Source organism: Scaptodrosophila lebanonensis, unplaced genomic scaffold (assembly GCF_003285725.1).
Source record: "Scaptodrosophila lebanonensis strain 11010-0011.00,11010-0021.00 unplaced genomic scaffold, SlebRS2 tig00000113-arrow-arrow-pilon, whole genome shotgun sequence".
NCBI classification, from domain to species: domain Eukaryota; kingdom Metazoa; phylum Arthropoda; class Insecta; order Diptera; family Drosophilidae; genus Scaptodrosophila; species Scaptodrosophila lebanonensis.
The window spans coordinates 1408718-1421632 of record NW_022060575.1 but is presented as its reverse complement, the minus strand read 5'-3'; the positions used below and the strand labels follow the sequence as shown (position 1 = coordinate 1421632).

Genomic DNA, 12915 nt, shown 5'->3' with positions numbered 1-12915 from the left:
TTGAAGCGGGGAATTGCAGTGATGATCACTTACCTGATGCCGCCCACAAATATGCGATTTGGTATCAATGTGCCATATTTAGGCGCCGTTAAAGGCGCCTCCAGGGTGCCAGCTGGCGCTGTGGCCGTAGCCGGAGCCGCTGTGATCTTATGCATCTCGGCTGGTGTCGTCTCGAGACGAAAGTTTGCACCGAAGGGCAGAATCTTGAGGCTGTTATCTACTAACGAGGGTACACAGGAAAATCTGCAGCTATGGCCGTCCTTTGACCACGGCTTATGGTTTGCTTTTGTTGGCTTTGTTGTTGCCGCGCTTCAGCTGCTTTTTGATTGCTCAGCGCTTTTGGTGCTTGTGCTGTGAATTTTTTCTTATTGCCGTCGCTTTCTTTACCGTGTCCAAATGCGCCTTGAATGTTTTATGTATATATAGAGTTAGTATATATATATAAATTAGTATCGTCTATGGATGCTTTGTTGCTACGTGGCTTTGTGTGCGTGCGCGGTATTTTCTGCTTTAAATTTTCTATAGACTTTATGTTGTTGTGCGCTCCTGTTTGTTTCTATATTTTCTATGCCTCGTTTTTTCGTTGCTGTCTATCTGTCACGCTGACGTTTTGGCTTCTACTGGTTGCTTTGTTTTATTCGAAGTCTGCTTCATTGAATTTTTCCAGTTTTGTGCGTTTGGCAAATCTGTAAAGTGCAAAACAAGAACGAAAAATATAATTAGTTAATGTGACTTTAAAGCAAATTTGTTGCCATTTATAATTGAGAATCCCTTACAAAAGATCCCTTTCTCAAAAAAGGAGACAGGGCTTGCTCTCCTCATTAAAACATATTAGCGACTATTTATTTCAGCGCCTGGCAGAAATGGCATAACGAAAAATGACCCTAGAAACAAAAGGAACGTTAACTAACTGCCTTTTAGGATTTATTACTGAAATAAATTGATAGACCTTAAAATAAATCATTCCAATTAAGAGTGATTTAGAACCACCTGCATCGTTTTTTTTTTTAATTATGAGTACCAAAACTATGAATTTCTTCAAAATGAATTGCAGAGCTCAACTCAGTAATAACTTCATAATTCTCAGCTCATACATTACAATATAAGTACGTCCTGTGTCCGTTCGAATTTAGAAGGATGGTCAGCATTATGGAATGATTTAATATTGCTAAAATTTATATATAATAACAATCAAATAAACTACCATGCTCTCTATGACAAAGAGTTTTTTCGAATTTAACTTTTAATTGTAATCTTTGAAGCCCCATGTTAAATTAGAAAAATTATTTCAACTTGTCTTTTGTAAGATGCCACAATTCAAGGCACATCCATGATTTAATAATTGACCTTTTAGGACATGGACAGTGTGGCCAAAAAAAAAATGATTTGATTTTATTTTTAAGCTTCTTTTGTATAAAAAAGCCTACATTTGTCGACTTAATGCAAATAATAATAAATAACATTTCAATCAGCGACAGCAATAAAAACCAATTCATTTTAATACAGACTCTTCTACATTGTTATTTTTATGGTGAATGTACCACTCGTAAGTAAGTCCATCCATCTACCTAATAAGCCATCAAATTACAAGAGGAACACTTAGGATTGAGTCCGTTCGGTCTCACAGCGAACATATACAACACACAAGTCGCTTTATTTCACATGGCACCTAGGCAGCAACCTCAACATCTTTCGCTTTGAAAAATGCCCCCTACATTTCGAAATCTTTCTATTTTTGGCATGGGCATGGGCACGGGCAATGGCAACGGCGACGGGCGACACATATGTCACATGAGGCGCGCCAGACCAGACCAGACAACAACAGAGTAGCTGCTGCTCTGTGTGCTCGATTCTAGATACTTGCTCGCTTGGTGCTGCTCGTTATTTGGTTCGATGTTGGCCACTTCTTTGCAGGGTATACTTGTATATAAATATATATGTACATATACTATATGCATATGTGTAAAAGAAAATTCGAAAGAGGAGCTCTGCTGCAGAAAAATCCACTGACGAGGTAGATGCTGCTGCTGCGACGCCGACCAGCCTGCCATGTGTGCGCCATAAATTCACCTTCAGCAAGGCAACAACAACCACACCAAGAACAACTGAAAAACAAAAACGAAATCGCAGTCGCAGTCGCAGCAGTCAGAAGTCGTTGTCGTCGTCGTCGTGGTTGTGGCAGAATGACAACTAAATAGAACACACGACCCAAAGCTAAAATTAAAGACGAGAGCACCACACAACGATCTTATACATATATACAATAAATACACATGCATACACATACATACATACATGTATGTACATATGTATATACTCTTAACAACCCAAAAAATGTTGCCGCCTGTCGACAACAACAGTTTAAAAAACTTTAGAGCACGATTGGGGAAAAGCAACAACAGACGACGACAGATGCATTGGACCATGAAAACGAAATGTATTTATGAAGTAGCCCCACAACAACAACTTTGTGTCGTCGATCGAAATTATCACCAAACTGTATCTATAAAACATAGGTATCTCCAAACAGTAATTGGTTAACATTTAAAAACTACTTCTTCCATCAGTTAAAAATATCACTTAAAGCATTCAAAAGTACCGATTGGATTCCGAATTAGAAGCTGTCGACTCTAATAAACTAAAGTAACTAAAGTTAAGGAAGTGCTGTTAGATACCATTTTAGTCAGATACTAGCATTTTGATTTTCATTTTTTTTATGTGTTCCCATCATAGTTTTTAAAAGACCCTAGATCCCCGCGCTTTTTTCTTTTGCGAAAGAGGATAACAACACCAGTTTAAGCTGCAGCAATGATTAAATAAAGACTTTCTTAGAGTTGCGCGATTCAAATACCATGCAATGAAATTTCTGCAAGCTTTGAAACATTTGGTATTATTATGTTAACGCATTTTCATTTTCTGCTGCATAATTTTTGTACGATTACGTAACGCCTATTTAGTTTATTTATTATACATCGATTGAAAAACAATTCGTAAAATATCATTCAATTGATTGTTTATGTAACTTCAACAAAATCATAAATGAAATGTTACAAGTAAGCTGGGGTTTTTTTTATACACATGTTGGCCTATTTTCCGTGTTTTAAGGATGATAGATAAACTGTCTACCTGTGCCGAGGACATTGGTAATAGAACTGGCATTAATAGTTGATTTGCATGAGATGTCGTAGCTTGATCGACGCTCATATCCGATGTTCAGAATATAGTTTACTGTACATAGGTTTAATTGCCAATGTGGCGGTATTCGTAGCGCCAGCAGCAGCTAATTACATGCTTTTGCATGTTTGTCGTTGCATGTTCTATATATATAGTTCATAGACGGGGAGAGCTCTCCCCCATGCCAACCGTTACACCCACTCATAAGCACTTAATAATCTTTACATATCATATTGTGTATTGTCCATACAATTTCGATACATTTGCTGTTCGCCGTGCTTATCGTTGGACATTTATCTTTAAAAGCGACGCATTCACGGGCGCCTGCTCACGTATGTGTCATGTCAGCAGTGTTGTGTTCACCGCAAAATCACCCCCACACACACACACAAACACACACACAGAGGCGTACACACGCACAGGCGCACACTCGCAGATTGGCATTCAAGCATGTACATAAAAATACCAATGAAAACATAATTAAATTTTAATTAACAATGAAAATGTCAAAAATTGTTTGTTTCGCACCGAGCTGTGAGCCTCCTCTTGTTTTCTTTTTTTTATCATTATTATTTTTTTTACCATCAATTGGCTTTATCGATTTAGTAGGCTCTGCGTTTGCCATACATACATACTTATGTATGTATATACTCGTGCACGATACGAGTATATCTCTTTAATGGATATGTGGAAAATTGATTTCAACACGTGATTATTAAGAGCAGCGGACATTTCGTACAATATAGGGCGAAGTGTGGGCGTGAAGAAAATGTGCGTTTGTTTAGAAAAGTTCATTTCATATATTTAAACAGCGCACACAAATCGGTGCATGTGCACGAGTGTATTGTGTCACGAAAAAATATAATATTATTTTAAAGTCTATTAAAAACTAAATATACTTTCATATCTAAGTATGTGAATAGAACCAGCAACAAAATAAAAAAAACATGCCATTAAATCGCGTCACATTTCCACATTTTCTCATAATGGATTTTAGCCATTCCACTACGTATACTCTTTCCAAATGGGCTTGCCGAAAATGGCGAAAGAACTTAAGACAAAGTTATAACATTATCTGAAAATTGTGAGAGTTTTTTGAATAATCGATTCCAGTTTTAAGAGCTATAGAGCCCTTTAAAACTAGACAAGGCTTTCCCAGAAGCTTTTCTATAGTAAAATTTTTATACCCTGTACCCGTAGGGTAAAAAGGGTATATTAGGTTTGTGCAAAGTATGTAACATATAGAAGGAAGCATCTCCGACCCCATAAAGTATATATATTCTGAATCAGCATGACGAGAGAAATCGATCTAGACATGTCCGTCCGTCTGTCCGTCTGGATGAACGCAAGGATCTCAGAAACTATAAAAGCTAGAATAACCAAAGTTGCCACCCAGAATTCTCCTAGGTCCGAGTAAGGACGAGTTTATTTTATTTTTTTTAAACAGGGTATTACACTGTCGGGCTTGCTCGACTGTAGCGTTCTCTCTTGTTTTATATTTTATATTACCGAAACACATTCCACAATAGCTATATTGCTGTACATTTGTCTACATAATATAAAATAACAGAGTAACGTTTGAGATGTATGTCTTTTGAATGTATCATTTGTCCAACGACAGGTTTTTTCATACATAATAATTTATTATTGAATATAATGAACAGAAGGAGAGTGTATATTTCTTTTCAAATAAGAAGAAATACTTTTTATTCTCCATTATGTTTTTAAAGTTATTTTTAGAATAAAAACTTTGTTGTTCTGCGCTAATGACGCTCAAAAAATAATTTAATTTCATGTCAGAAACCATAATTGAGTTGTTTTTCTTCACTTCTAGACCGTCTGAATTTCTGTATTTTCAATTTTCAAAATGCCGAAAATGTTAAGTAAAGAACAAAAAAGAAATAGAGAAAATTATAAAAAGCGTTGGGCCAGATTTTTGCTAAATCGACGCCGGATGTTCAGATGATGGCTAAGAGCATATATGTACTTGTATGTGTATGTGCCCCTGACATGAATCACACGCATACGAGCGTCGGTGGCGTTGCCTTGCTGGTAATGCGTGGGACAGGGACGAAGAAACTCTGCTGCTGTTGCTGCTGTTGCTGCTGTCCAATAGACTTGAAGATTTATTAGAGGTTTTTAATTATTATGACAGACTGAGAGCGGCCATTTTGCTGCCTAGAGCTAAATAAAGTGGCATTCAAAACTATGGACCCAAGAAATTGATGAGCGCCATAGGGATTATGGTTGCATTTATATGCAAAGTGTGCTCAGCGTGGAAAAGCCATAAAAAGTGTAAAGCGGGTTGGCAACAATGCATGAATTATTAACAATTTCATTAAGTTCCTGAAATGCGTCAGTCGGCTCTACATACCTACATACACGTATGTATACTTCAATATGTATCTGTGTGGTATGCATGCTTGCCGCATGTATGTATGTATGTGGGTTTGTGCTCAGGTCAGATGGAAAATCACAACATGCCAATGCTATCGACGGAATTTAATCAACAGCAGCTACAGCAGCAGTGCAGTGGGCAGCAGCAGCAGCAGCAGCAGCAGCAGCAGCAGCAGCAGTTCATGTAAAACTGACCACCCCACCCAACAACACAAAATTGCAAAATTCCACGTGCAGAAATTTTCACGATTAACGCTGCCAATGAAACCGAGCAGCAACTGCCAAAGAATTTAATAAAAACGAGCGTGCTACAATTGTGGATGATGATGCTTCTGCTGCCATTGCTAACACACTGCTAAAAACAGCAACAAAACAGTTCGGTTCGTGGTTTGTTTTTTTCTTGTTCCCTCTTCTTTTTTTTTGGCACATTAGGGAAATGCAATTAGTGAGGAGCAAACTATTGAATAACAAGCTTGCTGCTTGCTTGGCTAGCCGCTGGCAAGTGGGTTTACAGCAGGTGGTGGAAAGTGGAGCGGGCGAGCCTGAAAGAGAAACCGAAGCGGCGCACTTTTTGTATGTAGTATATACTATATAGTGGATGCAACGTTGACCTATTAAAATGGCAAAAGGCGCCAAGCGTGGGCAGCACCGCAATTGATTCGAGCGTAAGCGTTTTTTAAACTGAATAACAAAAACGCACCCACTCCCCATCCACTCACACCCACACACACACATACACCCACACGAAAGGCTATATAAGTTGGACAAAGCTGCACCTGGCGTCCTTGCCAAAAACAATAAAAAGCCCAAGGCAAGATAGTCAGAGGCTGATAAATGCCGACACCGATAGGCTAATGGCAATGGCAGGAAAACCCAAGCGCCTGAGCACCACTGCCTGCCACAGGAAGGCACAGTTTGCCGCCGCTGTGGCACTACTAACAAAAAAGAAAAAGCAAATTGAAGAAAAGTTAGTTGCAGTGCCCCGCAAGTTCTATGCTCTTTGAAGCCTCGGCATGTAAGACGTTCGTTTTAGAGACGCAAAAAAATTCAAATGAATTTAAAAAAAAATGCAAACGTACTTATTTATTTAAAACAAGTATAAACAAATGGCGAATAAATAAAATAAAGGTAGAAAACTCTCTTCCTATTGTGGAGTGATAATATAGTCTATTATTTTATTGAAGAATAATTTTTTCATCTTAAGTGTGTATGAAGTTATATCTAAAGTTGTATAACAATCAGAACTAACCAATTAAAATTTATGAATAGACTGCAAATACTCCAGCATAGCATTTCCTGGACACCATCAGAAAACAGTTTGTGCTGGTTATGGCAAGAAATCTTTGTGGCCGTTGCAGTACCAATGATTCTTTCTTTATTTTTAGAAAACACTCTGTTGTTCTATTCAGTATTCCAAATATAATTTACCTTTGCACAGAGAACTTCATTTTTCATTTTTTACACATTTTGGTAGGAGTTCCTTTAAAAGTTTTTATTCCAACACGAAAACCATAGCCCCAAAGTATAATGTAGCCGAGAAAATGTGCAATTTAAAAACAATTAAATTATGATTGTGGTTTTAGTATTTGATTGGTAGAAGTGGTACGGCGTGCAACTTTTTCTAGAGAGCATGAAAAACTAAGAAGCGCCTAAGTCTATGCTACACAAAAACAGAAGACCGGACGGGACGTGGGACCAAAAACAGAGCAGAACACAAGCTGATAAGCGTATGTAAGTCACATAAGGACAATTAGCCAAAAGCTCAAGAGTTTAACTCTTTCGGCAGTAAAGCAAAAAAGCAAACAGGAAAACGAGCGACAGAAAGGGTCGGGCGATAAGTTGGCTGGTAGGGTTCAGTTGAGCGTCAAGTCAGTCAGAAACCGACAACGAGAATGAAGGCGTACGTGTTGGCGAATAACTTAAAAATAATCTTTGTGGGTTGTGTTGCCTGAATACACACACGCACACATACACACTCACACACACACACAGATGACATACCGAGTTTTTTCTCTTTTATTCATGCGCTCTCTCTCTCTCTCTCTCTCTCTCTCTCTCTCTCTCTCTCTCTCTCTCTTTTTCTTTATCAGGCAGTGTCTCTTTTTGGCTTTTTGTGCACTCAGTCAAAGGTCAATTGAAGTTGCGGCTTAAAACTGTAACCAGACCAACTCAACACTACAACAACAATAGCAAAGCGTAAGAAAGTCAAGAGAAACATGAGAAAGCGCAAAAGTGGCACACATACTCGTACAGACACACATGCACATGCACTGACAGACAGCGCGCCGGAAATGCCTGCCACGTCAGAAGCAACTTTGTATATTTGCGTGTATGTGTATATGTGTGGGTTTGTGTGTAGGAAAAGTAAAAAAAGGATGGCAAGCACATGTTACACAATCCTTGAGTGTGGAAGTGTGGCGGGCGAGGACGTTGCTTGTGTCAGTCAAGTGAAAGGAAATTGTAGCATACTCACTCAAACACACATCCATACACATAAAGGCATACCAGCACACTCTTACAGACACACACCTACAATAACAGGCAGCTTGCTAGGCGCAGACACAAATATTCAGCCAAACATCATGATGAGCATGACGCGCACGAGACGTGAGCCATGTTGATGCCAAAGCTGGAGACGGGCGCGTTCCCGCACACTCATCAGCGTCAGCGAGGGCAGAATTGATGGCATGTCGAGGCCTTCATGTGTGATGGAACAAATGATCCTACAGTAGATGCTCAATATTATAACATCATGCACAAATAATGACATTTTAAGTTATGTTTAGTTATTACTTCAAGCGCTTTAATGACGTTCCCCAAGATGAACCTCTGAGGATAAAGAACAAGTAGTAGATATTCCCAAATCGATTTTATGGCCCCATTCGAGTTAAACATCGACAGAGTTTTGTTAATGAATTGACTTATTCTTCACACGCCCACCAAATGTTCTTGATAGTATTTCAAAAGTAAGTTGAAACTATAACTTCCTTTAATGTGTTACGTAATATCTATAAAGTGTTTTGCCCGGGTAGTTTCATAAAAATGTAGCAGTTTCAGTCCAACATGTTGTACCACACTAATTTTCCATTTATTAAGGCACGATTAAAGACTGCACTTAAATTCAATATTATAAACAGAAACATGTCAATGATACTGGCATTAAAGCAGCTACTGAAAGTAAGCTACCCTAATAGATATTGGTCAAAAATTAATTGAAAAGCGACAAAATCGATATTATTTCATTAAAAGCAATTTAATTAAATTTGTGGTGCTCTGCTATAAATATTACTTTGAAAGTCTCACTGCCCGCTGTTCGTGTTTCCGCTTTAAGGAATTATTCATAAATATATTATCATAATTTCTCTTTCATTGCCGGACTTTAAACGAAATGGTAGCTTGTCAGAGAACAACAGTCAGTAGCTCCACATTTCAACCATATGCGGTAAAAAGAAAGATAAACCTTTTTAAAATGTTAATATTTCTGTAAAAGAAACTTTGAATCAATAAAGCTGATTACATTAATGTTGCCTTGTATTCATTCCCTGAAAGTTTTTGAGGGTGACTCTTTACCAAGCATACACTGTTGTGTGTCTGTCTGCCTGCCTGAGTGGGGGTGAGGGTGGGGATATATAAAAATCCATAATCCAAGCCGCAGCAGCAGCAGCAGCAAAACGGACATGCCAACTGCAAAGCGCGGGCAGAAAAAATGGACAATGTCTCATTGCGAATGTGTGTGTGTGTGGTTTGGTGGATGTGTGTTATACTTGTAGTGTGTGTTACAGCCAAAGAAAAGTTTTGTCAAACAATGAAACTTTGTTCCTGTCGTTGTCGCTGTGCAGTAGCGCAGCGTTAAATTGTTTGATGAGACTATATGTACTCGTATATATGCATATGTATATGTGTGACCAACAGTTTGTATTTGTGTTAGCTGTCCACGTCTAACATTTGCCATCAAACTTTACGTCGTGTGCAACCAAACTAAACTAATCTTGAACTGAACTCGCCTCGGTTGGATTCGGCTCAGCTGGAGGCTGGAGGCGGTACTTCGCTGAGCTCAACGCTCGAATTAATTTTGACAAAATGCACATCAATCTATATGCCTAGGAAAAAAGGGACATGTGGTTTTCATTGTGTTTGAATGTGGCTAAAAGTTTGCCAGTCGCCCGACTGCCTTCTGACTGACTGCCTGCAGCATTTGGGTCTGAATGATTTATTGCTGGCACAGCAGACAACGCTGCGTATGAGCGATGAATGATGTGGCACAGGCGGGCAAAAGGGTTTTGGGTTTAAGTGGAAATTGATATACGAGTATAGAAAAGTAAGAGGGTAGAATATCTAAAATACAACTACTCTATATGCTGCTGCGATATCTATTTTAAATGCGTTGGCAAATTAAGTCATTAAAAACACATTTCATTGAGGCGGCGGTTCTGCTTGTTTGTTAAGCAAAGCTACTGTGGCGTATACTTAATATTTATGCAATGCCTTCCTGGCTCTGCTTTATGTTTTACACGCATAATTGTGTGCGTGCGTGCGTATGTATCTGTATTATTTGTATATGCTCAGGTGCGCCTTTTTGGCTTACTTTTGCCTTTGCCTTGCCCAAAAATTTAACATTTCTCTGCTTGAGCACAAAAATATGCAAATGTATGGCAACAAAGTAAAGCCTAATGCGTATATTCTTGTGTGTGTGTGTGTGCGTGTGTGTGTGTGTGTGCGTGTCATCGTTGGCTGCCGCGCAAAGCGAGCTATAAAAAAATGCAATCATGAGAAAAGCAACAACAGAGGGGTCTGCAAAGGAAAAAGAACGAAACAAAATATAAAGCGCAGTAAAGCAAAAAACGGCACAAAAAAGTGAAAAGAAATGGCGTAAAAGTGTAACCATGTACATAAGTGTACGTGTATGTGTGTGTGTATGTGTCTATATAGAGAGACCCAACTATTTGTAGACACAGCTGCCTGGCCTAAGCGCATAAAATTAAAATGCGAAAATGCAGACAATGGCAAGCGCATAACAAAAAGGCAAGATAGACACCATGGCAGGGGGTAAGTGGGGAGGGGACAGAAGAGAGCAGCGAGTTGTAGGCTAACATCTGAGCATATAGGTACTTCTGTGAGTGTGTGTGTGTGTGTATGTGCCTGTGTGGGTGTGTGGCTTAGTTGGGTAAAAGCGAAAAAGCGCAGCTGAGAGTACGTCATCAAAATGGTTGCTGCTGCTGCTGTTGCTGCCGTCTAGAGAATAAAATGAAAATTCAAAAGCAACGCAGCAAGCACTTCAATCAAGCGCGCTGCGATGACGCTAACGCCAACACCGACGCCAACGCCAGCGTCAGCTTCTACGTCAGCAGCGGTAGCAGAAGCAGCAGCAGCATCAATCGTCGCACTTGACGTCGTCGACAAGTCTGTAGGTGGGAGATGCTGCCGCTCGTCGTGGTCACAATATAAGCGAAAATGTATGTATGGGCACGTTTGTTTATATGTATTATATGCATATATATGTATGTACATATGTACTTCATACAAATGCATATAGCTCTCTCATATATAAGAGATATAGCCAACATTTTGGCTTTTGTTTCGGCAGTCATATATACATATATTTTTTTTTGTTTAATATTTTTGGCATGGCCAAGGAAAATAATGGCCAACAATATTTTTTTAAATACAGTTTTGGCTCATTTACGTCTCAAGTTTTATGATTATCATCACACTAGAGTCGACACAGTCGTGCAATCTAATTACAAACTTAGGCCACACACACACACACGCGCACACAGGCAGAGCTGACTAATTTATATAAAGTTATGCAAATGCGTTTTACTTGAAATGTAGTTTAGTTATAACTATGAAGAGCTTATCTGAATGTCGCACACATACATATATACACACACACTCATCAAACTTAGCGAGTGTGAGAGAGATAGAGAGGAAGCGAGGAGGAAGCTATGGCAGAAAATTCGCACACACACAGACAATACATACAAAGTTAACGAAAATTAAGTCGCAAACTGACACGAAAGAGATATATGTATGACGTTGTAGCTATATTTATATAAGTACGCCGTACGAGGAGTGGCCAAAACGAGGTTGGGAAGGTGAGGAAGAGAAATGCAGTCGAGGTGTATGTTTCTAGCATAGTCTTTCACCAACAAGAATAATGATTCATTTTCTGAATACATTTTTAAGCAATGTTATTTTTGGGCTCAATCTTTCCCTTATAACTCATACAAGTAGTACACTATTTCGGTTCTAGTTCAGCATACAGTTTTAATCTAAGTTCTAATACTAATGAACTTTTTTTTCTCCCAAAAACAATTTCACAATATCGTTCATTACAAATGGCTTAGGTATATTTTGATTCGTACAAAAAAGGGATTTCGTAAAAACTGGGTAAGAAAGTCGAGTTTTCCTTTGCAAATTGGTTTAAAAGTCACCCTAAGTTAAGATCTATTTGATTTATAGGATCCAGGACTATTCCGGTTTCTCAAATTGGCAATTCCAAAAAATCACATGAAATCTTATTTATTGTGAAAATTCACAAATGTTTTCTAAGCAAATCTAACGTTAATGTTTTTAATCATTATTCGATTGCTTTCATTTCTAGTTAGAATTTACAAGAGTGATTGCCAAGAGGAGGCTTAGAATTGTTATTAAAACGGCCCTTTTCACTTTTTGTAATATACCATCTTATGATGACAAAAATGAACGCAAGATTAGTGTCAAATATATTCGCCGTATCATTATAGATTATTTGTACCAAAATGGAAACAAATCCTTTGGTAAATTCGAACTTCATAAATTTGCAGTAAATTTACGGCCCACCCGCGTATATACATATGTATATGTTTGTTTCTGTTCATGCCATTTTGTGTTTTATTATTTTTTTAAACACAAAAATGCTAACAAAGTTGTTGGTAAGTCAGCCGACAAGAAACCGAAGCGTGCGTTTTGCCGGAATGCTTCAAAATAAATATTTGAGAAATCTTGCCGAACCATAAAAATCATCAAATACAACATACTTGTGTACATACATAATAAAAATTTCTTGATTTCAGGCATTTTATGAATGCGGCATTAAAGAAGAGACATTAAATGAAATGTTAAAACAAAACTTCCTTCTGATTGATTAAATTTGATACAAATTCAAATTTTAATATCGAAAATATTCTGCTCTTTTATTAATTTGGAAGAGATAGGAAAATTGCTTTAAGAGAACTTATATTCTAACTATTAACAAAAAAGCAAAGGGATTGAGATAGAATTACAAACTGTGATAATTAACTTTTTAGTTATAATAGTTTTTAGCAGTTGGCTTAGTTGGAAAAAAGTGAAAAAGTGCAGCTG

At 38.1% G+C, this 12915-nt stretch overlaps 1 protein-coding gene across 12 annotated transcripts in view; it reads right to left on the bottom strand.

Moving 5' to 3' along the window:
* Positions 1 to 12915, bottom strand: part of LOC115628233 (protein boule) — a 39854-nt gene that overhangs the window by 16342 nt on the left and 10597 nt on the right. For all 12 annotated transcript variants that reach the window (XM_030524241.1, XM_030524244.1, XM_030524243.1 and 9 more), the window contains exon 2: positions 34 to 686. In XM_030524241.1, coding sequence (XP_030380101.1) covers positions 34 to 155 — 122 coding nt within the window. In that variant the 5' untranslated portion in view covers positions 156 to 686. The remainder of the gene's footprint in view (positions 1 to 33; positions 687 to 12915) is intronic.